We start from the raw sequence: 20,738 nt of genomic DNA, 5'->3' as shown, positions 1-20,738 counted from the left end.
AATTGGAACACGGAATATATGAACTTAGGAAAAACAGAATGCTGCAGGCAGGTAGATCCCTCACAGCAGCTGTAACAGTATACTGATAGGGACCTGCCAGAAATTCAAGTCAGACTCAGAAGCAGAATATCACTGTTAATGTCAGATGGGTCTTGGCTGAAAGCAGAGAATATCAGATATTAACTTGTGTTTTATTGAATACACAAAGGCATTCCAATGTGTGGATCATAAAAAACAATGAATGGATAACGTTGTGAAGAAACCTGTCCATCGACCCAAAGACAGTTCTTTGAACAGAGCAAGGGAATGGCACATGGTTTAATATCAGGAAAGGTTTGTCCCTCAGGGCTGCACCATCTCAGAAGCTAGACTTCATGAAGAAGAGTATCACGTTAGGACTGGAGGAAGGCTTACTAACAACCTGTGATGTTCAGGTGACACAAGCTGGCTTGCTGAAAGGAGGGCTGGACAGACTTGCTATTGGACACAAAAGACTTCAGGATGGAATGCAACTCAATATAAAGGAACCCAAAAGCCTCACAACGTTAACAACAGACAACATGATGACAACGTGAGAAAAGACAGAAGCTGTTAAGGGTTCCTTTGGCTTGGATGCACAATCCGTGCTCTTGGAAGCAGCAGTCAAGGGAGCAAACAACATATAGCATCGGGTGAGTAGCCAGCACAAGACCTCTTCACATCATGGAAGGGCAACCAGGTAACTTTGAGAACTGAGGCGCGCCTGACTAAGTGATGGCATTTTCAATTGACTCCTATGCATGTGAAGGCTGGACAGTGAGTAAGGAAGCTCAAAGAAGAATTGATGCATTTGATTGATGGTCTGACAGAGGCTACGGAAAGTACCATTCGTAAACTGCCAGAACAAACAAATCTGTCTTGGAAGAAGTGCAGCGAGACTGCTCCTTAGAAGCCAGGATGCTAAGACTTTGTCTCATGAGCGTTGAGTGTATTGTCAGGGAGAGATCAGTCCCTGAAAGCAGAAGGTCAGAGAAAATGGAGGCCTTGGATGAGGTGGATGGACACGGGTTTCAACAACGGGCTCGCGCGTAACAAAACTGTGAGAACGGCAGAGCCAAGCAGCGTCTCATGCCGTTGGACACAGGGTTGCCAAGTCGGAACTGACTTGAGCGCGCCTAACCACAGCAACCCCTCCCCCTAACATCTGAGGCCCGTGAACTCCGAAACCAGGTCCACACTTCAAGTACAGAGTGGCCAAGGCACAGCAGACACCTGCCATTTTCCAAAGAAATAACAAGGCTCTATACTTATAGCCTGTCAGATACCCGTTCTAGAGCTGAGAAATCCTTGCAAGCCAAAACTTAAGCTCCTGTGGCAAAGAGGAATGAAGAAACAGTGCAATGACAAAAAGAAACCCATTCTATTCAGGCAAGTGCCCGTCAACATGCTTTCTGCAAAGCCAAACCCCACATTCTACAAGGGATGCGGGGATTTCATATGGTCTGCATTGGGTAATGGGGTGGGGAAAGAGAAGAGAGGAGAGCGTCTTGTGCACGTGTTAAAGCAGGCTCCGCGTCCATCCTTAGGAATAGCAGTGTTTCTGAGACTAACATTGGTAGGTGGGGTGCGGAATGTTTACACAGCAGTGGGAGGGTAAGGTTCTTCGGACAAGAATCCTAGGACTGAGATGTTGAAGACATACACCACATTTGACTACAAGAGTTTCAGGAAGGTCTGAAAGCTAGCTAACAAGGGTAAGTATTTAATGAACTGAGTAAGTCCTAGACAACAGTACAGTTCCTTCCTTATGCTCTTATTTCATCCCCCAAATCTGAGGACAGCTTTGGCTGAATTTACTCAGCAAGAATGACTTCACATTGGAACCTGACTCTTGGAAAGAAATCACCCTTGCACGACACACTTTCTGGGGAAGCAGTATTAGTAAGATGGCCGTACCTCTCCCTGAGAATTTTTCAATATGACCTTCACATCTTCGCCAGTGCCCCAGGAGTTCTGGTTCTTCCAGATGAGGTCCGTGGGAGGGCTGGCTGTGACACCAGCATTTGCAGCCCAGATCTGGGGGAGAGACAGGATAGATAGGTCAGTACCCGAGGAGTCCAGATTTCTCGCGCGCCGATAGGAAATAGCAGCACAATGGTGAGACTGGAACACCTTGTAAGACTTGCAAAGTCCAGCAACGGTTTGCTATCTTCAGACTTCTGGGTTTAATTAGTTTGTGTGTAGAACTCAATTCTAAAAGCCTCACTTCACCATCTGAAATGTGCTATGTGAAGAGCTGCAGGGCCCTGGAGGAAGGCTACCTACCTTCTCATACTCACTCACTGCCATTGGGTTAGGTCACGTTCCTCATCCTTAAGAGGGACCACTAATGACACGCATAACGTGTGGCACTGTCATGAAGAGTGGAGTTGCTTACTCACATAGACTCTCATTATTTGCATCCCACGTGTTCTATGAATTTAGTGGACCACCGTTTTGAATTATGTACTTTTCTCACCACCCTACGACCAGTGTCCCGCAGCCTGCAGCGGGAGTTGAGAGGGTGACTAGACTAGAATATGCTTCTGAGGAAGCAGTGTGTTTCCAACCAGGGACAGTGTCACAGTACTCCAGAGTGTCTAAGACTGGGCTCCAAAAAGAATGCTGGAAGGGGATCAGACGGCACCGCTCGAGGGAAAAATACGACTTTTATTAAAATTGTTCTCTACTCTGCTCAACAGCAAGAAAACGCTGCCATATAGGAGGATACGCTGCCGTATTTGGGAGTCAGATGATAAACTTTAAATCCAAGGCAAAACACTAAACTTTTATGAGCTCAATTTACTTACAGGGGTGAATAATGCCATCAGTACTTCATCTTATAAAGAAAAAGTTTTATAATCCATAAATTGTTGTACAAAGGACTACGTGAAAGAAAAAAAGCAGGCTAGAGATGGTGTACATAGGTGTGTTCTTAAATGAGGAAAAAAGTATAAATTACTGATGAGGAGAGTTTGTTTGTTAGATGCCCACTTGCAGCTTCAAGTCAGCCATCGGCTTTACAAACGAAAGTTGCAGGAACAGGTTCTAAGATGAAATAGGGGAAAAATATCTACATCTGGGCCAATTTTCAGCTCAATCTTCTGTACCACTTGGAATGTTAATGTTTTCCTAATTTTAAGCTACCCTTTTCACTGGTCTATATGGAATGTTAGTTAAATGTTAGTAATACGCTGGTAAAATGTCAATAACCTTACTGCTTATATTAGCCCACATTTGGACAATTTTAGCAGTATGTTCCAGACCTGGGTCTTTCAATGTGGTAATCACTAGCCTTAGGTGGATTTTAGGCATTCGAATTGTGGCGTCTGATTTTAGACAAACTGTAAGGGTGAATGGAGCCCTGGTTGTGTCGTGAGCTACAACCCAAGGGGCAAGGGGCACGCAGTTTGAATCCACCAGCCACTCCGCAGAAGCCGCGGCTTTCTACTCCCGCCCAGAGGTGCCGTCTCAGCGATCCCGGCGCAGTTCTACTCTGACCTGCAGGGTTGGCACCAGCTCGATGGCGGTGAGTTTGGTTTTCAGGAAGGATAAAATAGATAATCAGAGTTCAACGACTGCATGTAAAAACAATCTAAACAGCCTAACAACTGTTTACAGTGTAACATGCTCAAACAATATGCTGGGTGTGCTGAAATAAATAAACTATAGTTCTGAAATTAATTTCACATATTCCTATTTCGCTTTTTAAATGTTTGAGTACTAGAAAAAAAGTAATGACATGTGACTTGTATATTTCTGTTCTAGAGTTATCATTCATTGCCTTGTACTTTTACTGAAAAATCACTTCCTACCACATTCTGAAGAACTTAATGGCTTTCACATTGAATGCGAGTTACTGTAGAAAAGTAGATCGTATTACTTCACATGGTAATGACGTCTTCCCCTAGGCCTATAGGGTATCCATCTACTGAGTCCCTGAGAACAGCCCAGTGGGAAAGGCCGTTGAATGGCATAATGGCTTCACATTAGAGAGAGCACGCTCAAGTTGGAATCTTCTGAAGAAAAACATCAGGATTTTTTCCTACTACATTATACAGACACATACTAGCACTAAGCTTATTTCCTCTCCTTATCATAATTACTAAAGAGGATAGTGAAGTTAAGATATTTGTTCCCATTGTAGACACCATTACAAAGTTAGCATGGGATAGCTTCTAAAAGTGCTATCAAGCTCTCTGAACACACCTTTTCAAAGAAGTTCTACCCTACAATTTTCCTTTGATCTTGAACATCTAAGAATTTTTCCAGTCATAAAACGTAAAACTATATCTTAAAATAAAACACCTAAGTTAGGAGATACAGTCACCTCTACATTCTTTAGAAATAAAAAATGACTTCTTTGAAATCTCTATCAAATTCAGTATCTTATTATTTTCAAAATTTACTGATAGAGCCAAGTAATTTTTTTATTTGCTCAATGTAGCAGATTTCTCCAAGTGTGAGCTACAATATTTACAAACTTAAATTATGGTGCTTCAGAGAATGCCAATAGTGTCATTTTAGGACTAAAACAGAATTCCACACAACCCATTTCTGTCTATTTAGAACATTAAAAACTATGCAAAAACTCTCTTGCTAAAAATAACACTGAGATAGTATTAAAATATTAGTCTTGCTAAAAAGGTTTAATAGAATTGATTCCTTTTTAAAAGTTTTCATTGGTATATAATTCACCCGTCATAAAAGTTAACAGTTCAAGGATATTAAGAATTGTGCAATCATCACCACAATCAATTTCAGAATTTTCTTCTTTCTTGTCCTAGTGATTATTAGCTCCCATTTCCACCAAACTACCCCCTGCCACACCCCCAAGCAGTCATTCACCCAGTTACTGTCTCTATAGATTTAAAATTAAAAGCACAGAATCTTTATCGGGTGTCCATTACCTAGGGGCTGGCTTTTGTTCAAAGCAAACTAACACTCCAGGCCCAGAAATGGTGGCTCACAGAGACCGGCTGGATTTATGCTAATTGAAGGTGGAAAGTTCCGGTTTTTAAGTAAGCATATAAATCAAATGGGGAAAAAGGGAGAACATTCCCGTTTTAAGGCATGTGCTGGTATTTATCCTCAGCGCTTTTTCTACTCTGTGTGCCAGGCTGTACATCCTGCACTCCCTGCACGGCATCAGTCAACAGGTAGCACGCTTTAGCTACCTGAAGAGACAAAGTAACAAGAAGTCCCAGGCTGAGTGTGTCACCTTTTATAGTCACTTACCACCTCAATAAACCAGAACTTTCCTCTAATCGGAGAAGGCCCTAACTGGGCTAACGATGTTTCAAATGCTGTTTCTAAAATGATTCTCTTTAGGACTAAAGCAAACCAAACCAATATTCTGTTACTTTAGATGTTATTTTAGGCAATAGTTACATTAAATGACAAAATTGACTTACTGTAACAGTCTGGCCTGCCTTCAGCACATATCTTGAGGTATATTTATAACTGACGGATGTGTCTCCTATTTTCCGGATCATCTCCCAGCCTCCCATTGGTTGATCCTATTTACAAAACAAAAACAAGGTCACTTCGAATATAAATTTCAAAGAATGATCAAATAAACCAATCCAGTGACAGTTGAATTACAATGGGCTTATATTTGCATTTCCATGATGCCTATTTTCCTACTCTAAATAGAAAATATGATCTGTCAATTCAATAAAAGAGCAGCATCAACAATGCTGCAGTTAATCACTAAGACAATTAATTTTGGAGTGCATAAAACTGCAAGGAAGCTGGTGCGAGGTAGTACTGATGAAGAGCACAGCTTTCCCCCAGATCCTGGATGCTTCCTCCCCACAACTACCATGACCGAATTCTACCTTGCAGGGCTGGATAGGGCAGAGGCTGTACACTGGTACATATGAGGGCTGGAGGCACAGGGAATCCAGGGTGGATGATACCTTCAGGACCAAGGGTGTGAGAGGCGATGCTGGGAGAGTGGAGGGTGAGTGGGTTGGAAAGGGGGAACTGATTACAAGGATCCACATGTGACCTCCTCCCTGGGAGAGGGACAGCAGAGAAGGGGGGAAGGGAGACTCCGGATAGAGCAAGATATGACAAAATAACAATGTATAAATTACCAAGGGCACATGAGGGAGGGGGGCGTGGGGAGGGAGGGGAAAAAAAAAGAGGACCTGATGCAAGGGGCTTAAGTGGCGAGCAAATGCTTTGAGAATGATTGGGGCAGGGAATGTGCGGATGTGCTCTATACAATTGATGTATGTATATGTATGGATTGTGATAAGAGTTGTATGAGTCCCTAATAAAATGTAAAAAAAGAAAAGAGGAGAAAAATAAAGAAAATGATTAGGGCAAAGAATGTACAGATGTGCTTTATACAATTGATGTATGTATATGTATGGACTGTGAGAAGAGTTGTATGAGCCCCTAATAAATTGTTTAAAAAAAAAAACTGCAAGGAAGCACATGAGTCAAGTAGTCACTGCTGGAGAAGGCATCATATCTAGCTGCCATAATGACAATTACTGTAAACATCTAGTATTTGATACTACAAGCTTTTAAAACATAAAGATATACATTTAAAAGAAGGAGTATTTATTCTTTATGTTCTGCATTTGCAACACACCTTGCACAAACTTGGCTCTCTTTAAGCAAAACAGCAATTGTGACGCCGGTGCAGGACAACTGAGTGGTTCGTTCTGTTGTGCAGTCACTATGAGTCGGGTCTGACTCGACAACACCCAACAACAACAAAGCTTGCGGACTCAAACAGGGTCACTGATGCACTAACTAAGCCAGTCCTAGGTAAGAGCTGTTTGTTTCAATGCTGGCCCCCAAACAGCCTAAAGCAGCGGTTCTCTACCTGTGGGTAGTGACCCCTTTGGGGGTTGAACGACCCTTTCACAGGGGTCGCCAGATTTGTAACAGTAGCAAAATTACAGTTATGAAGTAGCAATGAAAATAAAGTTATGGTTGGGGGGGGGAAGGGGTGTCAACACAACATGAGGAACTGTATGAAAGGGTTGCAGCATGAGGTGGTTGCGAACCCCCGGCCTAGAGCCATGCGGTATTAGCGTAGGATAGCTGAACCATCAATTAGACTAATTTGTGTCCGTGTCTGTCTAAAGCCAGAAGAATAAGCCCTGTTGAGAGCCAGTTCCAGAATGGTCCACACAGCACTGCCAGGCCTGGTGAAAAACAGCCAAGCTGTAGCACTCGAGTAGGAGGGGTGCCTCTGTCCTTCAGCTTTTAAAGTTGTGGCTGCTAGTGGTCCTTATCTCCCACCTGCAAGATAGTTCTACTAACTCTGGTGAGTAAGGAAATGACTGTCATAGATGTGCGGAAGACCCGTGAACATAGGCTCAAGACCTGGCACTCACTGTACTGCAAGCCCAGACCTAGCCTTCCTCTACACATCTTCCCCAACGCCTTCCCAGCCCCCAACCTAATCAGGGAGGACCTTCCATGCTGGGTGCCTGATAGCTCCGGCTGGAAACTCCAGTATGCCTTGCTATCAATATTTCAAATTTTAAACCACGGCTTCCAATAAGTGTGCACTAGTTTAGTCATGGACGGTAGAGCAAAATATCCAGACACCTACACTTTAAAAATCTGGATGAACATGAACGATATCAAGAACTGAAAAAAGCCTTTTTTTTTAAACCGGCAGGAACCATGAGGCTGTCGCGGAGAAGAAGAAGAAGGTGCCTGCTGTTCCAGAGACCCTTAAGAAAAAGCTAAAGAATTTCGCAGAACTAAAGATCAAATGCCTAAGAAAGAAGTTTGCCCAAAAGATGCTTCAAAAGGCAAGGAGGAAGCTGATCTACGAGAAAGCTAAGCACTATCACAAGGAATACAGGCAGATGTACAGAACTGAAATCCAAATGGCTCGCATGGCAAGGAAAGCTGGCAACTTCTATGTGCCTGGAGAGCCCAAGCTGGCCTTTGTTATCAGGATCAGAGGTATCAATGGTGTGAGCCCGAAGGTTCGAAAAGTGTTGCAGCTTCTTCGCCTTCGCCAGATTTTCAATTGCACCTTTGTTAAGCTTAACAAGGCTTCAATTAACATGCTGAGGATTGTGGAACCATACATTGCATGGGGGTACCCACACCTGAAGTCAGTGAATGAACTCATCTACAAGCTTGGCTATGGCAAAATCAATAATAAGCGTATTGCCCTGACAGATAACACGCTGATTGCACGGTGTCTTGGTAAATATGGCATCATCTGCATGGAGGATCTGATTCATGAGATCTATACCGTTGGGAAATGTTTCAAAGAAGCAAATAACTTCCTGTGGCCCTGCAAACTATCTTCTCCACGAGGTGGGATGAAGAAAAAGACCACCCATTTCGTAGAAGGTGGAGATGCAGGCAACAGGGAAGACCAGATCAACAGGCTTATTAGAAGGATGAACTAAGGTATCTGCCTGCCATGATTATTTTTGTAATCTGGTCTCTTAATAAAACAGTGACTGCTTTCAAATGGAAAAAAAAAAAAAGAACTGAAAAAAATGATGGGGTAATGCCCTAGAACAGCACATTCAAGAGGCACAGGGGAGCTCCTTCAGCAGGCTGTGGTGGAGAACTGGGGTACAGCAAAGCTGCAGAGAGCAACACACGTTCAAAGTGGTGTGTTCGCTGCCAGCTTGGAGCTGGGGATCCCCACTCTGCAGGCAGGAGACTCGATGGCTGTGCCCAGGCATGCTGCCTAAGAAGGAAAACATCAGGTCTCCCATCCCACCACTGCTCTACTTCATCACGCTGTAGCTTTTCCGATTTAGTCGGTTCCAGCCATCAAACGGTTTCACGATAGGGCTGTAAGCTCTTGGTGCAAGTGCAGCGACAGGCTTTCATTTATTCCTTCCTCTGCCTACAGACAGAAGCCGCCCTCAACTCTCTGGGTTTGGGCCGCTATCTCCTCCTACCCTTCACAGAAGGGCGTTACAGTCATGGCTGGGAAAGAACAGCCTCCATTTCATCCAGCCAACTTTTCACAAATATATTCTGTTAATAACAAATCGTCCCTGGAAAGGCCTGTGACAAAATGACCATGTGTGTGGTGGGGAAGTCCTACCTCTGGGAAGCGGGGCTAGTGACTAGAAATGTGAAGCCGCCAAAGACACTACCTCCTGGGCCTGCGACTTCGATTTACACACGCTTTCACGATGCTAAAGGAGCACTGCCGGGGGAGCACTGGACTGCTCCCACAAAGCAGGCCGGTAAAGAAAACATCAGAGGGCAAGCAGTATGTTTCCTTTCTGGATCGTGGCTTAAGCAAGACAACTGCTAGACCCAATGAAGGGTTATTTGGTTATTATGAATGCAAGATAACCTATCGATCTACAAGGCTTGCTGGGGGTGGGGTGGGGGGGGGGAGATGGACAGTACCTGTTCAGAAGTGTTTTTCAAGCGGATGAACTTCCCATCAACATCAATCTCTTCGATGCAAATGTTCCCAGTGGCTGAGGCGGAGTGAGAGATGCTGACACTACTGCTTGCCTCGGACTCCTCCACGTCCACTCTCTTCCGCTTCCCGCGAGTCGTGCGAACGCTGCGGCTTGACGAGGCTCGCGACACGGTCACGCGAGAAGAAGGGCTCGGAGAGAGCTTCAACCTATGGGAAAAGTGACACAGCCATTTAGGAAACATCTGTGCTCTTCCTATCGTTAAAAAATCACGCTGGTCTCCTCCCTGGGGGACGGACAAGAGAAGGGGGTGAAGGGAGACGTCGGACAGGGCAAGATATAACAACATAATGATTTATAAATTATCAAGGGTTCATGAGGGAGGGGGGAGCAGGGAGGGAGGGGAAAAATGAGGAACTGATGCCAGGGGCTTAAGTGGAGAGCAAATGTTTTAAGAATGATGAGGGCAATGAATGTACAAATGTGCTTGACACAATTGATGTATGTATGGATTGTGATAAGAGTTGTATGAGCCCCCAATAAAAATTTTTTAAAATATGCTACACTGTTGTCTTTTAAAGCTAACAGTCTGCTAGGCAAATCCATGTAAATAATAGTAATATTTCCCCAACAATGAAAGTAACAACCAAAACATATGGTAAGAAACAATCATACCAACTACCACCATATTACAGCCACTGCTGAGTGGGATATTTTTTCTCCTTTCATACTTTAAAATCATCCCTGTACAAAACTGCATGTGATGTAGGTCATCTTGAAATGCACTGCCTTTTCTATCCTGTATCAATCTACTTTGCCTTTGGACCTTTTTCTGATAATCAAAATTAAAAGAATTCAGATTTGAAAAAGAAATATAAATACCAAGTTTTTTTTAACCCAATGTGGTACTGACCAGAACACTGACATTCTCAGAGACACCATCCTGTCAGAGTCCAGCATTTAAAATTATGGAAATGCTCAAATGAAGATTAGCAACATTTTCTGTTGTTGAGACTAAAATATAATTTTATCACTATCTATACCTAAAATATTTCAAAGTAATTGAGAAAATACTGAAAACTGCCTCAGCATGATAGAAAGAAGCCCATTTTCATTTCTTTAAGTGGAGGACGAAGGGGGACAGTGGACTGACTACATGGTGACAGTTAAGTTCCTTACCGCTCTTCCTCTCCTTCCAAGAGTTTTCTGTAAGCACTGATTTCCATGTCCAGAGCCAACTTCACGTCAAGAAGCTGTTCATAATCGTTCAGCTGTTGCTGCATCTGATCCCTTATTTCCGCCATCTCTCTCTCTTTGTCAGAAAGCATGCGACGCGAAGTGTCTCTTTCTTTAGCAAGCAAGTCCTCCAATTCTTGGATCCTTTCCAAACATGCTCTAGACTTCAGATGCAAGGAAACACATTGGTACTTTGCAGAACCTTTCCAACACTAGTACATGGCAGCTAGTTTAAATCCCCGACTGGAGTGGAAATAAATGGAAACCCATGGAATCTCGATTCATTAGAATTCAAGAGACTGGAAATAAAATGCCTCACTTATAAAAGATTACAAATAAAATATCCTCCAAATGCAAATGCTTCTAAATGCATGTGCATCTTTGGGGTGGTAAATGGCCAAACAAAACACATTTTTAAGTGTGGTTTGGGAGAAAAGTCAGCTCTGTCCCCCTACGAAGATTTTTACCTCAAAAGCACAAATTGACCAAGCAACTGAAAATTGTAGAAACTCATTGATGAGCGACCACTAAATGCAGGTCGACGGATGTGTTTGGAAAATTACTGGGGAATCTGCAGAAGCACAGGGATTATGGTTACTGCGAGAAGGTACTGTACTGTGTCCTTTTGTGACAGCTGTGCTTTCTCAATGCCTGAGCCAGTTGATCAGCACACAAGCGGGTGAACAACATGTTATGGTTTGTAAAACAGTGGCTTAAATACAGGAATCTTATATTTAGTATAAAAAGAATGAGAAGCCCTATCTACTACAGATGAAAACTCACCTTAGAAACCTTTGGGGCTCACTGGGTCATTATTCATGTGAGTTTTGCCTATCAATTCATCTCAGCCTCGCAAAATACCAACCACGTGTAATCAACTCACAGAGACTGGTGGATACCCAAGTCCCTTAGAATCCCAGCTAGCTGCAGAGGCGATAAAGCAGTGGTTCTCAACTGGTGGGTCACGACCCCTTTGAAGGGTGGAACAACCCTTTCACAGGTGTGGCCATATTCCAAATAGTAACAAAATTAGAGTAATGAAGTAGCAACTAAAAAAATTTTATGGGGGGCGAGGGTGTCACAACATGAAGAACTGTAAAGGTTTGCGGCATTAGGAAGGTTGAGAACCAGTGAGATAAAGGGCACCCAGTGGCCAAAAATTTAATCTGTGAAGCTACGGATACAAAGAAACTATACAAATACTGCATTCTTCTTAAGTTTATTTCTCAAGGGGATGCAAGGTAAATAATCACCACTGCTTTACACTGAAATAAATAAATGGATGTTGAAAACTAGGCTTTGAGGGGGTCACAGAGAAGAAAGCTACAGACATGCAAAAATGGAAACGTAGAATGAGCCTGTGGTGTTAGATGCGAGTCGGAGACACCGTATGAATTCCTGTTCAGTTCCATATAAACATGGATATAGACTAAATTATAAATATAGGTGCGTAAATGTGTCGGTACACACACATGTATAACTTGACTCTAAGAAGACCTATAAATAATGGCAACCCAGTAACTACAAGCATACTCAATTCCCAGAGCTTAATTCTGAATACCATTCTTTAATAAAGAGTCAATGGAGAAAATGGCTGATTCTAGGGCTAGGGCAGGGAAAGTAAGTGTAAGATGGAGTTAGAGCATCTTATAATACCAAATAAGGATGTACTCAAAACATCTAAATAAAAAAATAAACTGTAGTCTAATCATGAAAGTCAGCAGTTCAAACCTACCAGCCGCTCAGCAGAAGAAAGATGTGACTGTCTGTTCCTGTAAAGATTTAGTCTCACAGAGCCTATGAAGAATATCCTATGTTGGAATAATGAGCATTTTGCGGAATCATGAAAAAAAAAAAAGGCCAACTTGAATTGCAGTATATATATAAACCAGGCAAGTCTTATTTACTTTGGTTAATTATTAACCAAGAAGGTTAATAATTTTAAAAAGTGAAATTCAAAGAGTTCAAAACCACCAGCAGCTCAAGGAAGAAGTTCTCTATGCCCATGGGCAACTCATTTCTGTGGCGCCTCTGCAACTTTCTTGGGCCTCTAAAATTATTTTGAAACACAAAGGTTATTTAAAGAAAAAAAATTAAAATCCATAGAACCTGGCATTCTATAGAAGCAGCAGGTATTTGTCTTAAAATTGATCCTAAAAATAGCGTCTGGCCTTAATGTATTTGGGGGAAGAAGACCGTGCTAAAAACTGAGGAATCAGTTCCAACCCCTTCACGCTTCTTAGACTTTCTTTTCTCCTGAACAAGGTCAGCTCAAACACCTCCTTGCCCATGTCTTCGCCGTATTTCACACAGATGGGTAAAAGGCAGAAAGGGCAAAAGAGGGGACTCTAAAAGAGAGTCTATGAGATACACAAGTGCCCAAAGACTCAGAGAAAACCTGAACCCAGGTTTCAAAGTCTGCCTCTCTGTCTCTGGTGCAGTATTGAGCTAACAGAGAAAAATTGAACTCTAGATATATAAATATTTAAGTTATTCTGAAATAGGTCTGTATTTTTCTCAGAAATCAGTTCCAAAGTTAGCTGCTCTGTAGTGAAATACAGAGAACACACGATTCTGAGTCAGGGGGTAAAAAAACCAAAAGATTCCGAGTCAGCTCTAGATTTTTTCCCTAAGTCATGAAGATCCAAGCTGCAAATAAACCAGTTTCTTAATTTGCATATTGAAATCTAACTAGGTAATTCAAGGTTTCATTTCTCAAATGTTTATGAATAAATGTTAATAATTTTGCACTGATGGTCTGGTACAGAATGTGGAGTGTGTGTGTGTGTGTGTGTGTGTGTGTGGTTGGAGGTGGGAAACACAGAAGATGACAGTGTTTCTGAAGTACCACTGGATATTCTGCCAAGTCAGCTTCTGTGCCATCAATTAATCTGGCCTAAGAAAAATTTTGACATGTTATAAAATAATGTATGAAATTCTTCATTTCAAAGCAAAAACAATGCTACCATCTAACACACTGTTCGAAATATTTTCTGAAGTCACTATTTTAAAAGCTACCCCAATTTTCAGTAAGATTAAAGAAGCAAGCACTTCCCTCGTGGGAGCCACGTAACCAAACGGAAACTCGTATTGCCTAATAGCAGCATGCTGAAACGAATGTGACTAAGCAACAACACTCTATGATGGGAAAGTGTCTTTAAACGTACCTTCCCCCTGTGCTTTGATACTTTAAGGCTAAAACTGATCACTAGTTGAAATACTCAAAAGTAATTACATTTCATAAAATCTGTTACCAATAATAATAGAGATATGGAAGGATTCTCCCTCAGAGACCCAATCTGTAAAACAGAGAGGTTATAAGAACTATTCTGGCTGAAGGGGGGCTTCCTCTGCTATGCCCTAAGTACCTACACTTCCTACTACCTCCTCGGTGACTGAGGCAAGAAAGGCTGCACGGATGGGGACTAACCAACAGCCTCACAGGGAACCACGCTGAAAGCTGGAGGGGAAAATAACCACACCACCAGAACCGAGGGCATTCAGAGCTGCCTAAACCAAAAGTAGAGCAAAGGAAACTTGATGGCAAGGTGACAACCCTCACTGCCTTCAAGTCAAGTAGGACTCTTATTAATAAATGGGGAAAGGTATAAATGTCAATTCTAAAAAGAACCGCACCAAACCAAACCCACTTCCCCTGAGTTGATTCCAACTCAGAGTCACCCAACAGGACAGGAGAACTGCTCCTTACTGTCCATCTTTATGGAGGCACACGGCCTCATCTTCCTCTCCCAGGACGGCCTCAACCACCAACTGTCTGCTGTTAGCACCTACACCACCGAGGCCCCTTGTAGTAAGACCAGGGAGCCCTATCTTTTATAAGGTTCCAGTTAAAGGAAATCGTTAAACACAATGAGGCATAAAGACTGGGAATCCGGAGAAACCCATTAACTAGTATGAAGTCTCTGGGCAAATTAATAAGCCCACTAAGATCTTGGGGATCCAAAAATAGAGCTCAAAGGTTTTATCAGCTCAACTGTTATATATAAAATATCAAAACACTATCAGAACAAACTAGCTCTGGGCAGATCTACTCTGTGTTAGAAGGTCACTACGATTCAGATTCGACGATGGGAATGCGGTGTTTTTGGTTTTGTTTTGAGTTTTCGGGTGGACTTTGTATCCTAACATCATCTCGCTTAATGTAAAGTTGGTTGAAGCACAGTCCATGCCTGCTTAGCCCACACTAGGGGACCCCATCATGCACTCAGAAGCACTTAGTCAATGAAACCAGCATTGTGTGAGCTTCTCATTCAATTGCATTAATAGATTAAGCTCTAAATTCTTAATTCAGGCTATGAGTTGGGCTGTAAACAGCTCAAATCCACCAGCTGCTTCACAGGAGAAGAATGAGACCTTCTGCTCTCATAAAGACTTACTGCGTTGAAAATCCAAAGGGGCAATTCTACTCTGTGCAATCGGGTCACTAGGAGTTCAAATGAACTAGATGGCAGTGTTTTGTTAGTTTGTTTTCCCTTCGCTCAAGTGACGAGAAAAAAGAATGTGTCGGGAACAGCAATCTGTGGAGGTAAGACTGGCCCCTGCTCCCCCCATGGCAGGTCCCTTCCCTCATCTATCTATTCACTAGGAACATCTGTCCAGTGGAGGCTTTTGTAATGCACACGAGGAAAATGGGTGAAAGCACTTGGAAAACGAGAGGAGAGGATCATATCATGTGTGGCCAACAGCAGAGAGTGGCCCTGGAGAGAAAAAGAGACTCTCAGCAGATCTGCCTCCAAGTTCAGCATCGATCATTCTTAGGAGAAGTTTGCCCACTACTTACCTCCTTCTGTAGATTAGAAAGCTGAGATGAAAGACTCTCAATTCTCATCCGACTTTCCATCAGTTCTTCCCTAGCACTGTTGACAGAAGAAGTATTCATCTCTGAAGAGAGCCTGGCATTCTCAAGCTAAAAGGAAAAAAAAAAAAAAAGACCAGCCTGTAAGTTCTATGCACTAAATTGAAACTGACAAATGAGGAAGCACGAATCACCTCCAAGCATTCAAACATGCCTTGTTGGTCACTGACTGATGAAACACAGGAAAGACGTCATGAAGTGTGCTGACACGGTATGAATTACCTCAAGTCTATTTTAGATTCAATTCCCAATATATGAGCATCAACAATGCAAAGATACCCGAGCCTTTACCCAAAGTTGATTACTTTAACATTTCACCCATTAAGTAATCTTTTCCTATCTCAGATAATACGACTAACAGGCAATAGCAATTTGTGATGTTTGTCAGAGAAACAAACATCACATATTCCTAACCTAATAATCTAACACAGAAAATAGAATAATAAGCAGAAAGCACTAACTATTTTATAATTGTTTCACAAAAGCTTGCTGGTCTATCTTCCTTTCAGAAGCATTCTGTAAAAAGAAAGAATGCGTTGTACCAGCCAGCAATACAATATGTGGTGCTGGAGAGAACATTATGAGAAAAACATAGAGCAAAACTCAAATTTCCAGAAAGAGGTCAAGCTGACTGGGCAAGTAGGGAGTATATTTCTCCTACATCCTGTATGGAGGGAGGCAGGATTGGCAGGAAAGCTAGGTTAATGGAAATAAAACAGAATCGACACACTGTGAAATGGAACCAATGTCACCAAAGAATTATGTATAAAAATAATGAAATAAGAACATAATTTGCTATTTAAACTTTCACCAGAAAAATAAAATACTTCTTTAAAAAAAAAAGCTATTGAGGGCAGTATGATCCGTATTTCTTTATTATGGGGGTGATGGATTTTCAGATGGTTTGGGTTTATATACAATGACAGGATGAAAATAAATAGGACCAAAAGATTAAAAACCTTTATCTCTGATAAACCTGGAACAATCCTACTTTTATAGAACAATTCCGTTTACAGAAAACTAGATTCTTGATTTTGTTCTTACTCCCTTTCCATGTTCATGAAAACTGGGAATTCATTTTAAAAAGTTTAACGCAACACCAAATCAGTAAGAAGTCGACCCCGCTCGCTCTCTGTGGGGACTGTAGGTCGGTGCAACACCTCTGCAGCGAGTACCTACTTTGGCGTGGTACGTCTGCTCGAGCTCTTCTTTGTACAGCCTCACTTGGGCATCATGCTGCTCTCTCATCTCATGCAGGGCTTGAGCCAGCTTATACTCGTACTCAATCTGACGCCCAGAATCCACCTCCACCAAACGCGTTTCATGCTTCCTTCTGGTCTCATTAATCTCCTGTGGGGGGGGGGGGGAGATAAGACACAAAACAAGTTATTTACCATGGCTGCACTTGTACATGTCTGAGGAACTTCACAGTCACCCGATGTTTTAAATGCAAACCTACTATGTAGGTCCCAGGACAGGAATGTAAGCAGACGCATTTCTGCCTCGAGATGAGACTAATGGCAGACACTGGGGAACCTGCAACCCCAGGAATCTTGTTTCCTTGGAGCAGTATCGCCTGGGGAAAGAGGGAGGCTTTCTTCCCCCATAGAGTTAGTCTCAGAAAACCACGGAGCAGCTGTGCTATAGAGCCACTTTGAGGTGGAACTGACTTGATGGAAGTGACAAAATAGCTTATTTGTTTCTCTGAAGATAAAGGAATGGCCGGGATAATTTTCTACAGTATCATGCTGTAATAGGTTGATTGTGACAACCTGGCCAATAGGAACATGTGGGATTGATAAGGTTGCAGTTTGATTGGAGGGCAAAGAGATAAATGGCTCAGTAAGCCTCACCCTTCTCTCTCTTACTCTGTGGTGATCAGACAAGCATGTGGGTGCTTTAGCTAGTTCTCTGCCTCAACTTGTGAGCTACACTACCTGTGGGACAGCGAACTCACGGAATATGTCGCTAGAGTGTAAAGTTCCTCAAGACCTGCTTCACCACGCTGCTGGCGTGTACACTGCTTGAGCATGAGGCTGTGAGATCCTGTCACCTTGCATTGCTTGAGTTCGATATCCCATCCAGGCCTGCTTTGCTAAGCTCCTGAGCTGCTGGGACTGTTGGGTGCTTTTTGGCCGGACTGCTGCATTGCCTGAGGAAAGACTCAGCTGTCTGCTTCCTTGATCTTGAATCCAACAGCCCTAGTGGGTTGAAGGACTGCCAGCATATTAATTGTTCCACTGAAGCAAGTTGAACTGAGCCCTCTATACTGCTGTGTGGACAAATTAGCTGTTATATCCCTTCATGCTATATATATCTAACCATATGTAATATGGTTAGTGTCCTGACCCACAAGCAATCACAGACAATTACATCAAGTCAACATTATTTTTCTAAGTTATAGAATATTCTTAAGGGTACCCCTGGAAAAAATGTTTATATGAAGAATTAAATTGTCAGGACTTCAAGTAGATTTAATGTGTATAAAATTGTTTTCTTAGACACACTAGGATGCATCAGGTAAGTTCATTTACCTAACTGCTTAGTTACTGGTCTCAAGTGACCAGGGGTCTTATGAATGATGGGACTTGACCAACTCAAGTACACATGACAACTCACTATTGAAGTACAGAAACAGGCACAATCCTCCATGTTTTAAGGAGCCATGTAGAAGAGGACTAGAGATGCTAATCTATGGCAAGGAACACAAGTCCCTATCAATGAAATTTCCACCTAGGCTCTGGTTAGGAAAATAAAACATGCCTATTCCCAGTGGCAATAATTAAAGACGCCAGAAGAGGGGGATGTGGCCACTAGAGTTCTTGTTAATGTGACTTATTATCGTCCCCTTTTGTGTGCATTTATTCATCTTAGTAAGTGCTGAAAAACATCATCTGACAGAATCACATAACCAAGGTTCAAATTCCAGGTACACTGCTGACCTCTTTTACCTCAGATTTTAAATTCAAAAAAGGATCACTATCTGCACAATGAAAACATGAAAATGAGAGATCTAATACAGTTACGGATGCCTTTGCTTCTGCTCTTTCTGCCTCTGCCTCCAGTTTTGCTCCTTCTTTCTTACCCTCAACTGTTCAGAATACCATACTTACATGTTGATCGAAAAGAATGCTACCCTCAATAAAAATGCTTCCAAAAACAAAAGGAATGTTTTAGGCTCCAGCCTCATAAAGACAAAATCCAAATGTCACTAAAACACCTGTGAGGCGTGCACAGAGTCTCTATGGGTCGGAACCAACCCGACGGCACTGAAGAACCAAAACACTTGAAACATTAAATTACTTTGTCCTCGAGTTATCTGGTATCCTGGTGGCATAGTGGCTACGTGTTGGGCAGCTAACTTCGAGATCAGCGGTTCAAACACACCAGCTGCTCCAAGGGAGAAAGATGAGACTTTGACTCCTGTAAAGAGTAACTGTCTTGGAAACCCTACGGGCAGCTCTACCCTGTCCAACAGGGGCATCATGAACCAGAATGACTTGATGGCAGTGAGTCTGTTTTGTTTTGTGCTATTTTTCATGTACTATTTTATTTAGAACCAGTGATTGAAGCGGAGGCGGGATGAACTGCTCTTGGTTTACAAAAGTTTAAAGATGCAGAACTTCACAACATTGAAGCTCATTAAAGACACTTATTTTTAAAAAGCAAGCCCACTCATACGAAAATATTTGGCTTTATACACAAAAGTCCTTTGCTAACGGTGATAGCAACACTCCCTTGCGGTCTAAAAAGAGCTTCCCTGCACAATATTTCACTTTGATCTTCACCCACTGAAGAAAATTACCAAATCCCATCATTTGTTGTTAAATGCAACTCTAAGGTTTGACCAGTGCACTCTGTCAAAATCTATTTTGCTTTACTATTACAATGGTACAAAAACTGTGCCACTTCCGAAAACAACCATGTGTGCTTCAACCCAGGTTAACTCTAAATCCTTCCAATTTCAAAAGGACTCCAACTCTTTCTAAATGTTATTATTTACCCTGTAAGTAATAAAAGTAAGTAACTTTATTACTCACCACAAAGTCATCCCCATCCAAGTATCTACCACAAAAACTTGACAAGAATCGTTAAGGCTTGTACATGATTATTTTTCAAATTTACACAAACAAGAGGGCTTCCGGAAATTGGTGGAAGAAATTGTAATACTCTTAATTCAATGTTTCCAGGCACTTCCTGAAGTTCCCTCAAAAACCTATAGGTGTCCAGCCTCCAGGTCAGCCCCAAAATTACTGCCTCCGGAAGGAGCAGTGGTACAGAGGTCAGGTCTGTTACCTAGAAGGTACGGGGCGTAAACTAAGCAGCAGAGTGCTACAGGAGAAAGAGGTGGCAATCGGCTTCTTTAGAATCCGGCAGCCTTGGAAACCCTACAGGTAAGTCAGCTTTTTCCTCTGGTCGGGACCGGCTCGATGGGGACAGACTGGGTTGGTGTTCACAGCCCTGTAACCCTCACGCCTCCAGTTGTCAGGTGGCGGCTCTAGAGAAGCAGTGGTACATAAATGCTGGCATTAGGTTACAGAAGACACGGCCGTTTCTGTCTTGGGTCTTTCACTCTGGGCTCATCAGTCTCTCACAGAGGAAGCCAAATCATGAGCAGCAACAGGAGACAAGCTCGCGCGGGGAAGCCCCAGTCTCAGGCCAGCAGCCATGTGAAAGGCCCTGGAAGCAGTTTCTCCAGCCCCAGTGGAAAGCCTGACTGCAACCTCATGAAAGGCGAGGGATCAGAACTCCCCGGTTCAGCTGTTCTCAGATTCCTGGCCTTCAGACACTGTGTGTGAGATTAACAGGTTTATTGTACGTTGCTAAATTTTGGAGCAATTTTTAGAGCAGAAATAGACAACTCGTACAAACGCCTAACCACGTTGATAATAATTCACGGTTGTGGGCGAGCTGAGGTAGAGGAGGTTTTTACCATCAGAAGTGATTTCTGAGGTGCACCCTTTTAGCAGCTGTAGCTACAAAATGCATGCCGCCCCCAAATCTCACCACCTTTACTATATTCTTACGCAGGGCCCTCCGTTCCTTACCTCTTCGTACATGCTTTTGCGGAACTCCAAGTCCTCAGTGAGGCTCTGACAGCGATTCTCCAAATCCACTTTGAGTAAGGTTTCATCCGCTAACTGTTTTTTGGCAGCAGCTAAGGAGGCTTCCAACTACAAACAACATAGAAAGTAGATTAAAAATTATACAGCAATCAT

The 20,738-nt window shown here is 42.6% G+C and overlaps 2 protein-coding genes across 2 annotated transcripts in view; one reads left to right on the top strand and one right to left on the bottom strand.

Moving 5' to 3' along the window:
- LMNB1 (lamin B1) overlaps nt 1-20,738 on the bottom strand; it is a 56,105-nt gene that overhangs the window by 8,255 nt on the left and 27,112 nt on the right. Inside the window, exons 3-9 of the mRNA XM_075541473.1 lie at nt 20,568-20,693; nt 16,699-16,869; nt 15,445-15,570; nt 10,587-10,807; nt 9,391-9,616; nt 5,433-5,537; nt 1,936-2,055 (exon numbers count right to left, since the gene is read on the bottom strand). Coding sequence (XP_075397588.1) covers nt 1,936-2,055; nt 5,433-5,537; nt 9,391-9,616; nt 10,587-10,807; nt 15,445-15,570; nt 16,699-16,869; nt 20,568-20,693 — 1,095 coding nt within the window. The remainder of the gene's footprint in view (nt 1-1,935; nt 2,056-5,432; nt 5,538-9,390; nt 9,617-10,586; nt 10,808-15,444; nt 15,571-16,698; nt 16,870-20,567; nt 20,694-20,738) is intronic.
- Nucleotides 7,675-8,635, top strand: LOC142440966 (large ribosomal subunit protein uL30). Its single transcript, XM_075543095.1, has one exon. It carries the CDS (start codon nt 7,794-7,796, stop codon nt 8,418-8,420), a length of 627 nt encoding a protein of 208 aa, XP_075399210.1. The 5' UTR covers nt 7,675-7,793; the 3' UTR covers nt 8,421-8,635.

The sequence above is a fragment of the Tenrec ecaudatus genome, chromosome 2, assembly GCF_050624435.1.
Source record: "Tenrec ecaudatus isolate mTenEca1 chromosome 2, mTenEca1.hap1, whole genome shotgun sequence".
NCBI lineage: Eukaryota > Metazoa > Chordata > Mammalia > Afrosoricida > Tenrecidae > Tenrec > Tenrec ecaudatus.
This window is presented reverse-complemented; position numbering and strand designations above follow the sequence as displayed.

Coding starts and splice junctions, on each gene's coding strand:
- LOC142440966 (XM_075543095.1), top strand. CDS start 7,794: ATGCTTCAAAAGGCAAGGAGGAAGCTGATCTACGAGAAAGCTAAGCAC.